A 20,740-nucleotide genomic window follows, 5' to 3' on the forward strand; every position below is an offset into this window, starting at 1 on the left:
TTCTATAATGAAGGGCTGGAGGATTCAGGGGTGGGAAGGAGGGGCATATGGTCTTTTTTTACAGTTGTTTGGAGAGAAGGACTGAAGGCAAACACACTCGGGGATAGTGAATGCTACAAACACCTGCATGTGACCCTGCCCAGATTAAGAAATAAAACTGAAAGGGGGGGGGGGGCATATTTCTTCTTCTATAGCAATGAGGAGAGGCCCTGGAAAGTTTGGCAATGATTTAAGAAGAAACTCACCTTTCAAAAGGAACCGCTAATTGAGGGGGTATCTTGGAGCTGCACGTTCAGAGAGTTTAACCCCCATTCCCGCCCCGTCCAGGGGCAGGTGGAAATCGGGACAACTGAGGCACTGAACCTAGGAAACCAGCGGGCTGATCAAACCGGTCCCTTTGCCGGCAGGGTAAAGCTGCCTATGGACTGAGCCTTCAGCGCCGGCTGGTGAGATGATTGAGAAACAGGCGCCCTCTAGTGGCGTCAGCTCCTCCCTGCGGCGCACCCAAAAAAAAAAAAAAAAGTTTGGGAAAGTTGGAAGTTGCTGTAAGTTTTTGCCTCCTCGCTGCGTGTGTGTGTGTGTCTGTGATATTGACATGCAGATCAGTACCCGCCTTCCTGTGCCTGTTCAAATAGCCGTCCCCAGCTCCATCCTCACCAGCGAGGCTCCAAGCCCCCCTCCTGGAAAGCTCCTTTTGCTCTCCCACCTCCTTTCCCCAGCGCCGAAAAACTGCTCCGGCCAGCTCAGAAGTGGCTCCTGCGGTCTGCAAACAGAGCATGGCGGAGGCTGGGGCTCCGCCGCAGAGCCGGGCGCATCCTCGGAGCAGCCTTTCCCCCTCTGACAGGCCCTGAGCAGAGAGGGGGGCTCCGGGCGCCGGCTCCTGCTCTGCACTTGTCGCCTGCGGACGGGACGGGCGAAGTTTGTCTGAATAACCAGAACCGGGGCAAGGACGGGGCCGGGGGCGGGGGGGGGGGCGATTGAGACCCCGAAGAGCCACCAGGGAAGGCTCCGCTGGGGAGAGGCAGGATGCAACCCACCCTGGCGCTGCTCTACTTCATCTTCGGGGGGATCCTGCCAGGCGCGACATCCAGGAGGAAGCAGACGGAGCCCGGGCCATGTGAGCTGCCCCGATCGGTGAGCGGCTTCCCCTCGCCCCAGCCCGCGCCCTGCGCTCCGGCTTCACGCCCAAGCCCCAGGAACGACCAGACGACCCGCAGTGGGGGGGACTGGCCCTCTGCCTGCCATTCTCCTCCAGGTGCCGGCGGGGGGAGGGAGGGTAAGGGGTTAATTGCTGCTTTCTACCCTCCCCGCCCCAATCAGTTCCCCCTGCCAGGGCATGGAGACATTCCCATCCCAGCCCTGTTTGCCTCCCTCTCCTCTGATGGACCAGGGGGCGGCTGCGGGGCTTGGCTCAAGGGGGACAGGGGGGTTGCCCAGTTTGCCCAGGGCATGCCAGCTGCCAGGCGCTTTCTCCCCAAGGAGCCCTGCAGGGAGATGGGGCTGGACTGCGGCTGCTCCAGGGCAAAGCTATGGGGTGGGTCTGATCCCGCCAGCCCAAGGGGGTCACTTTCCCTCTGCCTGCCTGGCTGGATCCACACGTCCAGCGCTCCTGTGCAGAGAGCTCATCCGGCTGCCTCCCCACACGTACCGGGCAGTGCCTCTAGAAAGGCAGGGCTGTGTGTATGGGCTCATGGCTCGGAGCGTACCCCGCTGTGTGGGAGCATGCACGTCCTGTGGGGAGAGTTTATACATGGGTGTAGACCCACGCACATTAAATACAGTTTCTGCACATGTCTTTCCATATCTACACACTGAGCACTGTGTGTATATAGGGGCACATATAGCTACTGTATATATTTTTCATCGAGCTGTACCTGTGTGTGGGTCTAGCCATCACCACGTTTATCTGTGTGGTTACATGCTAATTGTGCAGGGGGGGTGTATATATATAGCTATAGAAACATAGATAAGTACAGTTACTGAAAAGGGATCCACTTTTATGAATTTGCCAAGGTGCCAGTTAGATTTTAAAGCGGAAATCCAACAAGCTGGGTTTGCTAATTGGATAAGCGTTGTTAGAGCCAACATAGGATGGACTCTAATAGCGTTAGCCTTCTTTCCACCTTCTCTGTATGTATCTATCTTCTTACTATATGTTCCATTCTATGCATCCGACGAAGTGGGCTGCAGCCCACGAAAGCTTATGCTCTAATAAATTTGTCAGTCTCTAAAGCGCCACAAGTCCTCCTATTCTTTTTGTGGATACAGACTAACACGGCTGCTACTCTAAACCTTCTTTTATTGGATGCAGGGAGTGTTCACTTACTAATTTTAAGGCTGGATTCAACTTTCAGGGCCACTTTGAACTTGAACTGTATTTCTCAAATCAGGGCACTTGCTTATTCGTAACTAGTCAACAAGTTATTAATTCGCCCAGAACCACATTAGTTACGCAACCCACAGTTCATCACTCACATGGAGACAGAACCAATGTTTTGGGTGTGCACTGCACACACACTACAGTCAATCACAGACTAGAGTTGAGTTATACCAAGGAACAATGCACATGACAAGATTTCTTATTCACGTAGGTATATGCACAGGGACTGTATTTTATCTGGCCCTGTGTATTATAGCGGCTCAGTGTGCATATGCCTGGAGTGTGTGTTTGTGTGCCCATACATACGGAGACAGTTTATGTGTGGTTTATTTGTGTTGCGTATGGATTTATGGAGATAGACCGTTTTGGTGTATATCTCACAGACATCTCTACTGAGGCACAGTGTGCGTTGTAGGTATAGTGGGTGCAGCAGAGTTGCTGTATATAAAATTCTCTCTCTCTCTCTCTCACATGCTGTCCTGTTGTTTTGCTGGCCCTGAGCCTCGTCCCCAAAACGGGCTGGCTCTCTGACTGTCTCTCCCCCATCCCCAGCAGGGAGAGCTAAACTCCTTCTTGTGGACCATTCGCCGGGACCCCCCGGCCTACCTGTTTGGTACCATCCACGTGCCCTATACGCGGGTGTGGGACTTCATCCCTGAGAACTCCAAGGCAGCGTTCCAGGACAGCTCCAGCGTTTACTTCGAACTGGACCTCACTGATCCCTACACCATCTCAGGCCTGGCCAGCTGCCAGCTGCTGCCGCACGGCGAGAACCTGCAGGACGTGCTGCCCCGGGAACTCTACCGCCGCCTCAAGCGGCACCTGGAGTACGTCAAGCTGATGCTGCCGCACTGGATGACCCCAGACCAGCGGGGCAAGGGGCTGTATGCCGACTACCTCTTCAACGCCATTGCTGGCAACTGGGAGCGCAAGAGGCCCGTCTGGGTGATGCTGATGGTCAACTCCCTGACTGAGACGGACATCCGCTCCCGAGGGGTGCCGGTACTAGACCTCTACCTGGCCCAGGAGGCTGAGCGGACGAAGAAGAGGACAGGAGCTGTGGAGAGGGTGGAAGAGCAGTGCCACCCACTGAATGGGCTCAACTTCTCCCAGGTAAGGGGGGCTTGGGCCCCTGGGCTTCTCTGCCCATCCCAGCGGGGCGGGGGGGGGGGGAGGAAGGGAAACTGACCAGCGCCAGGGTAAGGGAGCTCAGGAAGACAAAGCATGAGCCAAAGCCCATTGAGGCTGCGATGGCCTTTAGAGCAGGCCCTCAGCAACCCAACGCAGCGCTCAAGTGGCATAACACTGATGGTGCTGTGTATCTGCAGAGGTGACTCTTTCCCTCTGTGTGTGCATGGGATAGCCACCACAACACAAATGTGCACACACATTCACTCTCGCTCTCTACTGCATGTGATATTAGGGAGCCAGAGGCACCGAGATGTGGTGTCTACAAGTTTGTAATTTGCAAGGGAATGTGTCAAACCTAGTATGTAATTTCTCCAGCAACTTGGTAAAAAGTTTTTAACACCATCCTCTCATTCCCTGCAACTCAGAAGTAAAAACGTGGACTAACTGCGTGGGGGGAGTTTTAATGCCATTTTCAGTGTGTTTAATGTTACGCAAACTGCTTGGGTGTTCTTACTTTATTATTCCATGTCTAAAGAAATGGACTTTCATATAAGCTGTTGTGTATTGAGATAAGTTGAATTTTCATTTCTTGAATTTGCAAGGGGGCGGGGGTGGGCTGTGAAGAGGAGGTAAAGCTTGGAAAGTGAAGGACAGATTAAGGAGCAAGTGTTGGTGCAGCTTGAATCCAGAATGTCTCTTTCTGTGCGTAGATTCAGCTTTCTAAACCAGATTTCAAGCCAGGATCTATTTCATTTTAGTGGACTAGCAGTAATACATTCACAGCTCTTGACGTTGTTTTGTGAAACTGTCAAATTAGACATACTGGAAATTCTGAAAATGAGCAAAAAGAGTGGGAGGGGGAAATATTCCAGAGCAGACCATAACTTACAATTACAATGCATCATTTTTTTAACCGGCTTCTGTCATTACTGTTAGTGCAACTATTTCCTGTCCTACCCTGCTGTCCTTATTTGAACAAAAAAATCCTCAGTGACCCTTTAAGTGGAGAAATTGCCACCAAGTGATGCATTTTCCAGAGATCTAATGGGGGTTTTGCTTTACAGGGGAAAATCACTTTTTTTTTTCTTTTAGCAAAAATAAATTCCTTTAATGTTCCCAGTTGTAAGCGTGTACACAGAGTATATAGAGTCCCCACAGCAAATCTCTGAGAGCGTGGGGTCTGAGAGCATGGAAAGTATAGTTTGAGTTGTTAAAAAATTCTTATTTCTAAAACTACAGACATCTGTGTTTTTTGACAAGGAATTTGCTTCTCCCTTTCCCTCAAAGAGTTAACTGCCTTTTCTTTTTTGTTGACCACATACTTCTTTAAAACCAAAGTCTAAATAATTAACCACGGTATCCTCCCAATATTGATCCAATCCTAGTTGGCTGTAGTAAGTCAAATGGTACTTAAAATAAAACACATGAAAGACCTTAGTTAAAAACCTACACTTGGAAGCCTTTTAAATGTGAATCATATTACACATTTTTGTGTGTGTGCGGGAAAGAGAATTGCAAAGAAATGTTCTTACCATAGTACTCAGGGGATGAGAAATCAACTTATTTTCCTTTTGGTCATTAGTTTTTAATGTGTACATAGAATCCCCCTTCCTTTAAAAAAAAAAAAGAAATCAGGACTATTACCTATTTAGTAAAGGAGTTGTTTTATAGACAGTAAAGGGGAATTTTGTGGAAAATTCTGATTTTTATTAACAAAATGTTAGGTTTTGATTATTATGGATTGGTGACGTTACTATGAAAACAGGTCACCGTTCAAGAGTAACTTTAAAAATATTATTTTTCTTAGCTTGACGCCACTTCTGGAAAGGTGGCTGTCAAAATAACATGAGACAAAATTAAGTAAAACAAACCAGATAGCTCTTTACTTGCTTCCTTTAAGGTGAATACATTCTGGCACTTGGCAAATTGTTTGGCGGTAGTAATTTGTAATGTTATCACTCTGTCTAGCAGTCTCACTGCTTGGGGTATTACTGTGCTAATTGAGAGGAGCGGGTTCCTATAACTAGGTTTCTCCTCTTAATTCTAAATCTTGGAACCTTCTGTAAGACACACATAATTAAACGTACTAAAAATGGAAATCAGAAATTGACCAGTTCTTATATTCCACTCTGTGTGTGTGTGGTTTGAGAACATCTCCGCTAAATTACACTCCCATATCTGCTAAGGGCATCAGCACTTCTTACCTGCTTTCAGCATTACTCTAATATTGCATATAATATATAAGAATATTTGGAAATCAAGTCTTGTGATTGTGCCTCATTTAAACATCTCTATGCTTTTGTTTTCCAGGGAAAAATCCAGCATGTTTCCCTTAGTAAGTTTTAAAAAATAGTCATTTGCTTCCTCCCTGACGACATCCCCCTACCCCCCCGCTGCCATCCCCCCATATGAAAGGCAGCTTTGTGTTACTGAAAATTTTGTTTAGGACTTTGTACACCAAATCTGTTAATCTGATACCATGAGGAGGGGAAAATCAAGAAGTGATCACCCTGTTGTACTTGGTTTTTGATTGTTTCTTAAAGAAACGGGAGGATTTTGCATTGTTAACCAGGAATATTCCATGCCCAGAGTTCTTTCAATTTGTGAATTGTTTTATCAGATAAGAAAATTAAGGTGTACAATGTAACTCACTTCTTCTTTGAGAACGTGGTCTATCATTTTCCCATTAAGAAAAGGAGGACTTGTGGCACCTTAGAGACTAAGCTTTATTTGAGCATAAGCTTTCATGAGCTACAGCTCACTTCATCGGATGCCTTGGCAATATAACATTTGTAGTCTGAGCCTCCATTCTGCATGGAACTTCTGTACAGTATTCCCTGCTGATATATGGAGACCATGTGGCTGATATATGGCAGCTTTACCATTGATTTTAATTGCTTTCTAAGTGTTCTTGAGATTGAGAGGGACCCAATCTAGTGTTTACAAGCACTCACAACTCCTAGTGACTTCAGTGAGAGTTTTGGTTACCCAAGAAATGCAGGGTCGGGCCCTGGATATTAGTAAGTACCAGCACTAGCAAACAACACAGTGCATCACTTGGTAGTGAAGGTTTCTAAATCCACGTGTGATAAGTAAAGGTGGGTCAGAACCTCATATTCCAGCATTGGGAAAGTTTGGATTCTGATTCAGAACAGATCAGAACAATATGGATCCATCTTAGTAGCTTTGATGAAGAGTGAAGTTTATGGGAAATAGCTCAAAGGTTTGGTGCCTAAATCCCTTTGAGGATCTGGGCCTGAGTTCTTAACAGACACTGCCCTGAATCTCCAAGCTCAGGTCCTGCTTCACATCCATATTTTGAACTCACCCGTGTCTTGTGGAGTTGTGTGGAATCTGCAGTGCCAGTTCAGGCCCATCTCTAGTTTTTAGGCTCCTAGTCCCAAATTAGGACGTTCTGTGGGAAGGGAGGAGGAAAGGCAGCCACATGAATGCCAGTGGGAGCAGAAGTGATTTGCCCACAAATGGTCCATAAGGTGAGAGAGAGGATAATGCTTCCTGGAGCTCTAGAAGGAGCAATATCTCCCGGTGCTCTTGGGACCCCACTATCTAAAAGCTCCAATATAGTTATAACAAGGGCTTTCCAGGAAGCGAAAGTACCTGTTTGATTTTGGGTAGACGTGGGCCGACCCCACACCTGATCACACTGAAATTTGGGGAACTTCACCTCCAGATTTGGATCTGAACTTTGCAGCCGGCTCCTAACTCTGTTAGGGGACCTGGGTGAAATCAGGTGTCCATTAAAACAAATGGGACTGTTGCCATTGACTTCAACAGAGCCAGGATTTCACCCCTGTATCTGAGCACCCCTGATTCCAAAGGAAGATTTGCAAATTCGCTGTTCAGTCCTGTTTGTAGACATGGAACCCAGCATGATTGCCAAGAAGGTATTTACTCCCCTCCCTCTAATTCGTTCCTATATATTATCCACTTCACTCTCTTTCATCTCCCATCACTAGTTCTTTGTCCACACAGTTAATCCACATTCAGTTGGTGGCAAAGCCTTTCGTTACTATGCTTCCTGTTTGCAAAGTAGCCTTGCTAAACACCCAGTGTTGTCCTGATGATTTTAAACCTATCCATACATGGGAAATAACACTGATTGAACGAAGGCTGTGTTCATTATTCTCAAGATGTCTAGGTTTTCCTACTTAGTCCTGAATCTGATTATTATCTAGATTGTATCACTGTAAGATATGGTGGGATAAATTAAATGAGAGACGTAATATCAAACTGTAATTGATTGGCTCAGAGACAGCCTCGAAGAAAGGAGCTCCAGATAGTGTCAGATTAAACATCACACTTAGCTATTCTCTTCCTTTTATTTCTCTTCCGCCTTACTCTTTGCACAAATAAACATTGTTTTCCTATTTCCCACCAAGGAGAGTCAGAATGAAGTGGGAGAAATGACTTTGTTAACAAAGTCAGTCTTCATTTCCCAGGTCCTGCTGTTCCATCAAACTCTGGGACATGGCAGCTCTGATTACGCTATTGATAGGATTACAGAGAGTACAAGTGCTGTTTAATAAAAGGACTATGGGTGGTCCATCATGTTTGGCTGGTGACATCTATCTGCACTCTTTACGCTGGGCTCTGAATAGCAGAACCACATGAAATATTAATATACAGACAGGGCAATATTTTTGTACACCCGCATTCCTCCCCTGCCTTTTTAAAAATGATTAAATATTTTTGCATCTACAAGGACCATACTCTTCAGATGGTACAAATTGCTGTAGCTCTGATTTCAGTGGAGCGATGCCAGTTTACACCAACTGAGGACCTGGCCCAGTTTAAAAAAAAAACAGATGAAAGTTAAAAATTTTAGAACCGGACAAAATTTTATTGATGAAAAAGCTTTTTACTTTTTTTGGGGGGAGTAGGGTTGTTGGGAAACTGGGATTTTGACAAACTATTTTTCTCTCTCAATTTTTTTTTCAACAACAATAAAGACAAAAGCCCTAAATATTTCAGATATTGGTGGCTGAATACCAGAAGATTTTTGGTCTATCTTTGCCAAAGGTTCTTCCCCCCCAGATAAATGTTTTAGTCTGTTTTATTTTTTGAAGAAAACCTGAATTTCTCAGGTGTGTGTGTCTGCGTGTGTGTGTGGGGGTGTAATTTCCCAGCCAGCACTATAAAATTTATAATGATAAGGAACAAAGAAAAATTAAAATTATTCTGTATTGTCTGTATTCTGAAAAGAGCTCTCGAGATGGAGTCACTTTAAAACCTGTGCTGGGCAACTGTTTAAGATAAACATATGTATTGAAAAAGAAATCAATAGCTTGCTACAAATAGTTATACCCCAAGTTATCAAAACCTGAAAGATTTATAAAATCAAATTTACTTTTCATACGGATCTCTAGGGCCATGCTGTTTTCCTCCTTGAGATCTTTCTTTTGCATCCAGCTCTGGCATCATGCCTATAAAAGAAAAAGTCAGCCAGTTAAAGACAGCTTGTGGAGCAATTGGCAATTAACCTGCAGTATTGCTATTCAATTGCAGATGTATATAACTAATTGTATATACTTGGTTGTACCACTTTACTAACCCCCACAAACCTTCACATATCGCTTGGGTTAGAATAGAATATTAGGGTTGGAAGAGGAGGTCATCTAGTCCAAACCCCTGCTCAAAGCAGGACCAACACCAACTAAATCATCCCAGCCAAGGCTTTGTCAAGCCTGGCCTTAAAACCTCTAAGGATGGAGATTCCACCGCCTCCCTAGGTAACCCATTCCAGTGCTTCACCAGCCTCCTAGTGAAATAGTGTTTCCAAATATCCAACCTAGACCTCCCCCACTGCAACTTGAGACCATTGCTCCTTGTTCTGTCATCTGCCACCACTGAGAACAGCCGAGCTCCATCCTCTTTCGAACCCCCTTTCAGGTAGTTGAAGACTGCTATCAAATCCCCCCTCACTTTTCTCTTCTGCAGACTAAATAATCCCAGTTCTCTAAGCCTCTCCTCGTAAGTCATGTGCCCCAGCCCCCTAATCATTTTTGTTGCCCTCCGCTGGACTCTCTCCAATTTGTCCACATCCCTTCTGTAGTAGGGGGGACCAAAACTGGATGCAATACTCCAGGTGTGGCCTCACCCGTGCCGAATAGAGGGGAATAATCACTTCCCTCGATCTGCTGGCAATGCTCCTACTAATGCAGCTCAATATGCCACTGGCCTTCTTGGCAACAAGGGCACACTGTTTACTCATATCCAGTTTCTCATCCATAAGCCCCTGTCCTGCAGTCACATTTGCTGGGGTGGATCCCTTCATATCTGAGGGGTCTTGATTAGTGGATCCATTGGTAGGATCAGGGTCTCAGTTTGCCAACACTTCAGGGCAGGGATTGGTTCTGCATGTGTTTTCATGGCACCCAGTACAATGGTGCGCTGATCCTTGTGCTTAGGATGCACAAGGTTCTGATTGGTGTAGAAGTGCCTAGATAGCTGGCAGGGGGAGGAGCCAGTTATATCTTCTGTGTGCCATGAAGTTTGGCTGCCCCAAGCCAGCATGGGGAAAAGGAGACCAGAAGAGCGACTGGAGGCACCATTATGCAGAGCCAGTGGCCCTAACATGTCACACAGCATGGCATGAAGAAGCTATGGCTTCTTCTTCAGGGCTAGCAGCTGCAGAGAGGTTAAGCTACAGACTCTTTCTCTGGTGTCAGATTGGGAAGGGGAACATAATGAGCCTCACATTCTCTTGTGCTTAGCCCCGTTGGCAAATCTCTGGCCTAAAATAACTCATCAGCATCCCTCTGAAACAGTGCTCTCGATCAAGGGAGACTTTACTGTAGCCAGACAGAACGGTCTCCCATTTGTGCAGTTGAGTACTGAAATGCATCAGACTGATCCATCAGCACTGGGTGATATGTTAGAGGCACAGTGGCGTGCCATGGAAACACAGTGTGCTCTGCAGAGACAGGCCACCTTGTTAGACGGCGCGTCGCTCTGTTGAATGGGAACTGAAAGGCTTTTTCTGACCATTCCACAGTCCACTTTCCTCTGTGACACTTGGAATTGCACTGCAATCCCTGATCTATTCTGGAGGCCAGCGATGCCACCGACTGTTGCAGGAGGCAACTCTCGTTTTTAAAACTGCACATCCAGGAAGGGGGGAAATGTATCCACCCTCTTATTTGGGAAGCATGCTCATTGGGGCAGGGACCGGCTTTTCATTCTGTTTGTGCAGTGCCTAGTGCGTTAGGGTCCTGTTCCGTGACTGGGACTGCTACTGCAATACAAATAATTAAAAATCCTCTGTGTCTGGAGAGGGCCCCTTGGGAGCAGAAATGGTATAATTCTGCTGTGTAACGGGGAGGCAGGCATGCCCTGCTGTACAACCCTGAGCCCTGTTTCCCAGAGCCTGACTGTGCAACAGTGCATGGGGATCAGGTGACAGGATTTTGCAAAGAGCGCTGCTTCATGCACTGGAGTAAAGGCACCTGGGGAAATGACCCCTCCCCCCAGCTGCATGCCACACTGGGGATATGGGCCCAGATCCACAAAGGTACATCAGCTCCTACCTTCCACTGATTTCAAGGGAGGTTAGGACTCTAAACACAGTGTTGTGTTTAGACCTTAAGAACCTCAATTCAAGTACAGTTCAACCTCCAGCCCTCAGTGAAATCTTTAACCGTCTTCCCTCAGTCCCTGGTGCATAGCAGTCTACATTATAAAGCCAACCCACATCATTCCGGCTGGTCAGTGGTTCCTGTACTGAAATGATCTTAAGCAAGGGCACTAATTCACTTTGTGCTCCCGCTGGGACTGGGGTCTGCAGCAGAGCTCTTGGCAAGGCAGGGCTGGGAACTTCAGAGTGATATACTGTGCTGTAGACGGCAGAACAGGCTTCCCCTGTAATGCACTTCAGGTTCCAATCCCTCCATCGTTAACCTCTTCGCTTTCTTTAACAATCACAGACAATGAGCCATGTGAAGGAGAAATATTGGTTAATCCACGCCCAGATTTAATAAATAGGTAGGATTTATCCTGTCTGTCTATTGGCTTTATTGCATGCTTTGACCAGGGCTGTCATGACATTTCTGATTTCTCTCTCACACACACTGTACACACACACAAACCCCGTGTTACAGTGTAAGGACTGATTATACATACACAGATGCCATTTGACAGCATGAGGATTGATTACACACACACACACACACACCATTTAAGAAGAATTTCAAAGGTGACCAGTGATTTTGGGTGCTTCAGTTTCTGACTTCCCAACCCGAGAGACTTTAAAGGGACCTCCGTTTGAGCCAGCCCCCATCTGCTGAAAACCAGGCCCCTTGAACATGTGGCAAGTAGGGTATTCAGCATCATTAGTTACTTTTGAAAATCTTGGCCTAAAACGTTTGAAAAAAAGCCAAGCTCATCATAAGACTGAAATCAAAAGGGATGAATGAAAATACAGTATATTAGCTGTAGGGATGGATGGGCCATGCGACTGAGGTAAGATAAAACCTCCTGCACCTTGGTTTAAGTTTACAACAAACTTTGCTGAAGTTGAAGAAGTTGGCGGACCCTCTTTATTTTAATTTTTGTGAGCCTTTGTACTTCCAGGCTCCAGTCACGATAGCGCCTGAGCTGATACAACAGTAGAGAGGCAACCAGAAGGAGGAAGTATCAGAAATCTCACTTTTGAGCCCATCCTCCGTGCTATTTATTTCCAGGCTAGGTTTTCAGACCTAAGAGTTATGGATAAGCTTTTGTAACCCCCATCCCAAATGTCGGGTGGCTTTCCTGAACCTCCAAACCTTCTAAGGATCACATTGTGAGAAGACATTTATTAAAGGATGGGAGCAACTGGTAGAGCTAAGGTTCTTTCTACAAGCGTGATGGCCACCACACTGGGGATTAAATTAGTGACTCCAGAGCTAAAGGTATGAGGTACTACAGCTTGAGCTAAAGAGACACAACTCTGTAAATGGGACTCAGATTTGGCACAGAGGAGGACCCGTAACACATACTCATCAAGGGGTTACACAAACTCAACAAATACAGTTCTGCCTTCTTCTTCGGCTTTCCATCCTCTGCTCCCTCTAGTGTTCAAGTATGTATTGCAGCTGCTTACTCCTGCTCTGCTCATTGAGGATCACATCTAACAATATTTTGAATCCTTACAAAGTTATAAACACCATTGCTGATGCCTCTGCAAACGGAACCTGGTCCAGAAGCTCAGATGTGAGTACGTGCAAATCAAAGGTTCATTTCAGTCATTTCAGTTATTCTAACCATGTTCTTTAACATTTGCATTTCCACTCTTTAGAGCGTCTATGTTTCTATGAGGTCCTTGGAAAAAAGTTTCTGTTGCAAGTCATTTCATTATCATAACGTGATATAAATGGAAGCTGTTAACGTCTGTAAATTAAAACCGTATGTTTGGCACTTTGGGATGGCACCACTGCACGTTGTTTGAATTGCGTAAATCCATCAGCACAAATATTTTTTATATAAATGAATAGAAATCTTTTACATCTTCTTCAAATCTCCCATTATAAGACTGATTTAACATGGGCTTAAACACCCCATTCTCCAAGACATACATGCCCATTACCTGAGTTAATTTCTTTAAATACTCACATTCTGGGTAACTTTAGGGTAACTTTTAAAATATATTTGTTTATTGATTTCCTGTTAATGCATCCCTACAGACAACCTTCACCTGAACATCTGAAGGCAATGGGAGTTTTGCAATTGACTTCTTTGGACCCAGGAGAGCATCCTGTATGTGTAGGGAGTGAGCCAACCTTCCATTTATTATGGGCCAAATCCCACAGTTCTTACTCCCTCAAAAAACTCCTTTAGAGTCTGTGTGGAGGCAGGAGGGACAAGCTGGCAAGGCAAAGTTTGCCTGAGAAAAGCCAGATGGAAAACCCCAGGGAATATGCATGGTCGAACACAGAAGGGATTACATAAATGTCTATTTACCTACTTATCTGGCCCCTATTGCAATAGTATATGAATGCCTCAGTTTCAACAAAATGTTGTATCTTCACATCACCTTTGTGGGGCAGGGAAGTGTTATTATCCCCATTTTGCAGATGGAGAGCTGAGGCACAGAAATACTAAATGATTTGCCCAAGGTCACACAGGAAGTCTGTTGCAGAGTACAGAATTGAACCTGGTTTTCCCAGTTCTAGGAGTGGGCCCTAACTACTGGGCTAGCCTTCCCCTGAAGTGGAAATGAGGGAGAATTTTCTTATTTCTCTTTTTCTTTTCTATATTTTGTGAACAAAAATTTGGAAACAAAGGCTAGGATTTTCAAGAGACCAGTGAGCTCAGGTGACTTCATTTTGGCGGGCCCGTCTGGAGACTTGATCTTCAGAAAGTGCTGAGCCCCAAACTCTGAAAATCAGACCCCCTCCCAGGTGTCTCCACTTGAACACCCAAAAACTGAAGCACCTAAAATCATCAGTCACTTTTGAGTATCCTGGCCAAAATGTTTGCCATACCAACATAGATTCTAATTGTTATCTAGTTGTTTAATCTTTCTTCCAGTACCTCTCTATCCAGGTTCTTCTACTGTGCCCACTGCTGTCGTACTGGGGTTCCTGTAAGGGACAAAATTACCCACAGTTCATGAAAACTAGAAAAAGAAACTGTCTAAAAACAAAGTGAAACTGACCAGGCTAGTTTCATGTGCAGTGAAGTGCAAAAAAGTAAACAAATAGTCAATAGGTTGATTTTTAAAGATCTTTCCATCTGCATAAGTTAGCTTGCTATTATTAGTAACAAAGGGGAGAATATTTCCTTATTTAAAGATTTTATATCTTGACTGCATATTGCCAATATTTTAGAAACTGCATTAATGCTTATAACCAGCCTAATGACTTACCACATTTGTTAGCAACCAGGGTTGCTAACTGATACTGATAACTTGCAGTATGCTTTCTGCAACTAAGACATTTTTGTTTCCTTTTTGATTTTTTTTCCATGGACATTTCCTATTACAGGTGACAATATAACAGCGATGAAGATATCTATTCAATATTAGGCCAATACAGCGCTCTCAGTATAAAGAAGACGCAAAGTCAGCAAGCAGAGTGAGAAAAATGAGACTCGAGGAACATAGCTGAGTTACTGACAGCCTCTGTATTTTCTGGTCTGTCGCTGCTTTACAATGTTAAAACAATCAAGATAGTGAATTTTATTCCACTAGTCAAATGTACTTGGAGTCACGGGGCCAGATTCCCATCCGATACATATTGGTATGGTTCTACTGATCTAAGTGGAGCTGTTTCAGTTTACAGGTGAGGATACAGTCCATGAATTGAGTTGCATGGCGTGGTCAGCAGGAATTATTGACTAAAGTGCAGTTGACTTCTGGTTCTAGTAGTCTTTTGTGTTTTCTGGGATACCACAAAAAGGACAAACGTTGACGAGATAACTTTGCTAACTGCTTATTAGAACATTTAATCACTTAGCAGGGTTAAATATGAAAGAGCAGGGCTTGATTTCTCTTCCCCACCTTACTGAGTAGAATGGAAATCAGACTTAGAGAAGGACTTTTTCAAGAACAGTTTCAAGAAACGAGTAATAAAACAGCTTGTCTAGAAATAGGCCCAATGGAAAATCAGGCTACTAGTCCTGTGTTGTAGCCAGAATTATTTTGAAGTCACGTCTGCTTCATATGATGTGTTCCAGAGAACTGTGATAGTTTGTTGTCACAAAGAACTATGAGTTTGAGGTTAGTTTTTTCTTTGCCAGTTTCACTGCTCAGTAATGAAAATCCCCTCCAGAGTTCTGATGTATGTCCAAGGGAATGGGGCACTCATCTGGCCCTATGGGAGGATGATTTTGAACACAAGTAGGCTGGCTTTGTCTCAAAGGAGTGGCTTTGGAGAATAGGTTGGTAATGGGATTTGAAGCTTCCCAATGCTAGATTTCTAGTATGACATCAGTTCAAGGGACAAAAACCTTGTTACCATTTGGTGACTGCTTGGTCAGTTTGTCGGATGAATTGGTTGTCTCAGCTGAGTGCCCACTAAAATAGATCTTGACATCAACAAAAATGACAGGTGCTTATCAGTACCTATGCTGGCATTCTTGAGAGAGAGCGAGCAAGGATTCAGTGAGCCTTGGAGACTGAGCTACCATCTTTGATGTGATGCCATCTCTCTAGATCCGGATTCAGTTATGTTGGTGGGACAGTGCCAAAGGGTTTTGCATTGTTCTGACTCCTGCTGTGCCTGTGCTATGGCTAAGAGAAGGACTCGATCTGCGGGGTTGGCAGGCTGGCACCATTTGCCAAGATTATATTCTCTTACAGTGATTTAGGCTGGCGTTAAACTGTGACTCTGGCGGTTCCTTCAGACATAGTCTAGATGAGATTAACCCCCTTTTGTGTCCTGTATGCCCACAGGCCACAACCAGATAGTGGCACCAATAACCCACCCACCCCAGCATGTTTTGTAGGTCTGACCTAATATTTACCAAAAGGACTTATATAAACCCCATTGCTGTAGTGCCTGAGCACCTCACCATCTTTGATGTATCCTCACAATGCTCCTGTGAGGTAGGGACATGCTATTAGCCTCATTGTCCAGATGGGGAACTGAGCCACAGAGAGACTAAGTGACTTGCCCAAGGTCACACAGGAAACCTGTGGAGGAGCAGGAACTTCAAAATCTAAGGTGCAGTGCCCTAGGCAAGGAGGTATCCCAAGTGGGCATAACCGGCTGGCGCTTAAGAGGTCAATTGCTAGTAACCAGTGTCTTCCTTGCCGCTCCAACCAATGTCCCATCTTAAATCTATATTAAGTGAGTTCCTCAAATGTTTTTTTAAATTCCAAATGTAGAGCACAATGTCACAGTTTGTTTGTTTAAGGCAGTTATGTAAGTACCAGGAAGTCAAATTAGGCAAGTTAAACCATCTTGGAATAACTCACCCTTTTTGTCTGAGAGGAGAATTGAAAGGCTCAGGGCAGGAGTGTTCCTGGATTTGTGCTGTCGTCTGGCTGTGCGTTTGGTTTGTAGCAGTGACTTACTGCCTGCCTATGCTGACTGGCTCTTTACCCAGCTAATTGTATGAGGCCAAAGAGGTTTTTCATTATTAACTCAAGTGGCTTGGCTGTGAAACGAGACATACTGTACAGTACATAACTCAAATGTGCTTGTAAAGGCATTCATTTCATTCTCAGTGAAGCAGGGTGTCCAGAGAGACGTGAGCCTTTAATGTCTTTGCATCTGAAAGTCTTTCTCTCAAAATTGAATAATTTAGCTGCAGCATTCACACTGGTTCTTGTCCTGGTAATGGAATAGAGCTCTATATCTTAATATATAAGGGCCCTTCTGAAAAATAAACTGACTACTTGGAGCGCATACTGGGTGTTAATTATGATTGGACAAGCTCACGAGAAATTTAATGTACAAAGCCCTGAGCCATTTATTGCCATGAATTTGAGCGAAAGCAGAGACAGGCCCTGGCCACTCAATTCCGCCCTGATACTGGTTTTGAACATTTTAAGTTTCAGGTTATCCGGGATCAGGGGTTGGGTTTTGAGACGTGTAAGAGCTGAGCCACAGACGTCCTGTTCTGGCCATGCGTAGGTGCTGTCTCTGAAGAGGAAAGATTCAAGTGTGATCTCTGGAAGAAGAATGCAAAAGAACCTCCAGAACTACTTGTGATTCCTGTCTGCCCTTGATCCAAGGCACAGGATCAAACCTGGCATAGGTTGATTTTTATTACACGGGAAATATTCTTTTATTAGGGGATTACAATGGCTTTTAATTGATAATTAATCATAATGGCTTTTAATTGCTGTGCAACACACCAAGCAGTGACGTCATAACCCATTGTAAATTGTGGTTTGCTCACTCCAGGATTCTAGATGAGTCAAGGCACCAGTCATGGCCAGTTCATGCATGGCTCTGCAGTTCTCTTTGATACATCACTTGACGCGCACCAGCTCAAGCCCTTGGTATGCACAGTCAACATTGGTTAACAGGACAGTAAGTACAAATAGCAAAGACCTGGATGAAACAAAACTCTTGACAGATGATTCACAGAGTCCATACTTAGCAGTTTTAGACTATCACAGAGCTTCGTAGCATCACCCAGTTCGGAGACTCATGGGCACATGGACAAAAAACCCCTCGCTATTAGCATCTAACAAGCTGCTTGTCCCTGGGCATTAATACATGCCTCTAACCAGCTGTTTTAACCCTTTGTAGCTCCAAAAGAGCTATATAGCACACAGTTCGACTGGAAGAAATACTCCAATAAATATTCAATAGAGTTATCCCCACTGCAAGTGAGAGTGTTACATTTGAAACAAAGTATCAGGCAACCTTCCAATATAACAGTTATGTCAATTGCATCAAGGTCATACAGCATCAACACCCCCTCCCTCCACGATCCCTCCTAAAGGCAGCCCAAAGAAAATCAAGGTGGACACTGGTTCTCTGTTTCTTAGGGCTTTCCAGAATGGTATTTACACACTTTCCCCATTGCTTACCATGAAAAACACCAGAAGCCGCAAACCCAGGTGACAGATACTTCTCAGTGGCTGAACGGGTTTCTTTTCGGGAAAAATAAGTAATGGCCATGTGATCAGGAAATCACTGAGTTTCAGAGACAGTAGTTAGAATGAGTCTGTGGTTTATTATTGTGGGTTGGTGGTTTTTTGCTTTATTTTTCATTTTGGTTTCATTTGGAAAGTCATCTCTGGTGTGGAAGAATGCCGAGCCCTGTCATGCAATAGGGATATTGATATTTATTTCCAGGACCCAGTCATATGATTGGGATCATGGTGACAAAGTGTAGTGTTCTTACTAGCACTTCTGTGTATCATACCCTTATTGCCAGCTCTAAAAGAAGGAAGCAAGCTTGGTAGCTAAAAAGTGGTGGTGTGGTTATAAAGAGAACACGGATCAATTGTTTTCCGTTTCTTCTGAAGGTAGCACAAGAAGTATTCAGCTTAATTTGCAGCAAGGGAGATTTAGGTTAGATATTAGTAAAAAACTTCCTAGCTATAAGGGTAGTTAAGCTCTGAAACAAATTACAGAGAGAGGTTGTAGAATCTGTCAATGGAGGTTTTTCAGAACAGGTTAGACAAACACCTATCAGGGACGGCCTAGATTTATTTAATCCTACCTCAGCACGTGGGGATAGACTAGATCAGGGTTTCTCAAATTGGGGTCCGCGGACTGCTGATCAACTCCTCCCCCTTCCTTCCCAATGCCTCCTGCATGCCACGGAACAGCTGTTCTGTGGTGTGCAGGAGACGCTGGGCGGGAAAGGAGGGGAAGGTGGCACGCTCTGAGTAGGGGGCAGAAAGAGGTGGGAAAGAGGAAGGGCAGGGATGGAGCGGGGGAGGGAAGAGGTGGGGTGTGGGCGGGGTCTTGGGGGAAGGGGTGGAGTGGGGGCAGGGCCTGGGGCTGAGCAGGGGGCTTGGATGTCCGGAAGATTTTTTAAATCAAAATGGGGGTCCTCAGGTTGCTAAAGTTTGAGAGCTGGTGGACTAGATGGTCTCTTGAGGTCCCTTTCAGCTCTACAGTTCTATGATCCTGTGATATATATAATCTGGCTCACAACCAACGAGGTGAGAAAAGGGTGTATTTTGTTTTGAGCGACAAAACCATCAGCCTTGGGAGCATATTCACTTTGAACAGAGTAATGGGTGTGTCCGACAGGATTTGCAGTGAGCGTTTTATGTAGCAAAGCCCAGGAGAACCATGAGAATTCTTGTATTTCAGCTTCAGATCTAGATGGGTAACACAACAAGGGAGTGCCTCAATGGTGCCATTTTAGCACTTTCAAATTCTGACTAGAATGCGGAGCTGAAGAAATATGCGGAAAACAAAACCTAGTGGGAACACGAGGGGCAAGGGAATGACTCTGGTTATGATAGCAACAACACAGGTGGACTGGCCGGGTCAAAGGCCAGAGTGCTATTCCACAAGCATAGAACACAACAAATGTTCAAGAATATAATCTATTGCTTGTGTGTATCATGTCCTCCTGTAATAACTAGTTCTCAGAAGGTAACTGCCTGCTATTGTTACTAGCTGGAGAAGCTGCTTCTTTAGCTCTAGTTGTATTTGCTTATGCTTTAGGGATGAAACCCACAATGTTAATCCATGCTGGAAGGGAGTTACAGTTGTAATACAAGTAATGGAATGGTAAGGTCTAGCATCTCGAGGACTGCCAGGAATCTTGAGTAGGAGTAGAGAAGTTATTTTACCTCTGTATTTGGCACTGATGAAACCGTTGCTGGAATCCTATGTCCATTTCTGGTGTCCAAAATTCAAGAATGATGTTGATAAATTGGAGAGGGTTCACAAGAATGATTAAAGGATTAGAAAAATATGCCTTATAGTCATAGACTCCAAGAATTCAATCCATTTAGTTTAACAAAGAGAAGGTTAAGGGGTGACTTGATTACAGTCTAAAAGTACACAGATGGGGAACATATATTTAACGATGGGATCATCAATCTAGCAGAGAAAGGTCTGACATGATCCAATGGCTGGAAGTTGAAATGAGACAAATTCAGACTAGAAATAAGTGGTACATTTTTAATAGGGGGAAAATTAACGATTGAAACAGTTTACTCAGGGTCATGGTGAATTTCCTATTACTGGCAATTTTTAAATCAAGATTAGATGCTTTTTCTCAAAAATCAGCTCTACGAATTATTTTTGGAGACATTTGATGGCCTATAAAGGAGTTAAGACTCAATGACCACAATGGTCCCTTCTGGCCTTGGAATCTATGAATACTTCATGAGTACAATATGAGCACTAGTTGTTCAGACCAGGCAAAACACAAGTTGTTCCAATTAGATTTTACTTTAGGTACTTGCTTAGGTAAGAACATAAGAACGGCCATACTAGGTCAGACCAAAGGCCCAGCTAGCCCAGTATCCTGTCTTTCGACAGGTTTCAGAGTAACAGCCGTGTTAGTCTGTATTCGCAAAAAGAAAAGGAGTACTTGTGGCGCCTTAGAGACTAACCAATTTATTTGAGCATGAGCTTTCGTGAGCTACAGCTCACTTCATCGGATGCATCCGATGAAGTGAGCTGTAGCTCACGAAAGCTCATGCTCAAATAAATTGGTTAGTCTCTAAGGTGCCACAAGTACTCCTTTTCTTTTTGTCTTCCGACAGTGGCCAATGCCAGGTGCCCCATAGGGAATGAGCAGAACAGGTAATCATCAAATGATCCATTCCCTGTTGCTCATTCCCAGCTACTGGCAAAC

At 44.7% G+C, this 20,740-nt stretch overlaps 1 protein-coding gene across 3 annotated transcripts in view; it reads left to right on the forward strand.

Moving 5' to 3' along the window:
* Positions 1–265: 265 nt before the first annotated feature.
* TRABD2B (TraB domain containing 2B) overlaps positions 266–20,740 on the forward strand; it is a 415,969-nt gene continuing 395,494 nt past the window's right edge. For 2 of the 3 annotated variants that reach the window (XR_012669737.1, XM_048862035.2), the window contains exons 1-2: positions 266–1,134; positions 2,933–3,493. Coding sequence is in view for 2 of the 3 variants with exons in the window: in XM_048862035.2 (XP_048717992.2) it covers positions 1,027–1,134; positions 2,933–3,493 (669 nt within the window). In the remaining variant the exon portion in view is untranslated. The remainder of the gene's footprint in view (positions 1,135–2,932; positions 3,494–20,740) is intronic. The other variant, XM_075131863.1, reaches the window with a different exon arrangement.

The sequence above is a fragment of the Caretta caretta genome, chromosome 8, assembly GCF_965140235.1.
Source record: "Caretta caretta isolate rCarCar2 chromosome 8, rCarCar1.hap1, whole genome shotgun sequence".
NCBI classification, from domain to species: Eukaryota; Metazoa; Chordata; order Testudines; family Cheloniidae; genus Caretta; species Caretta caretta.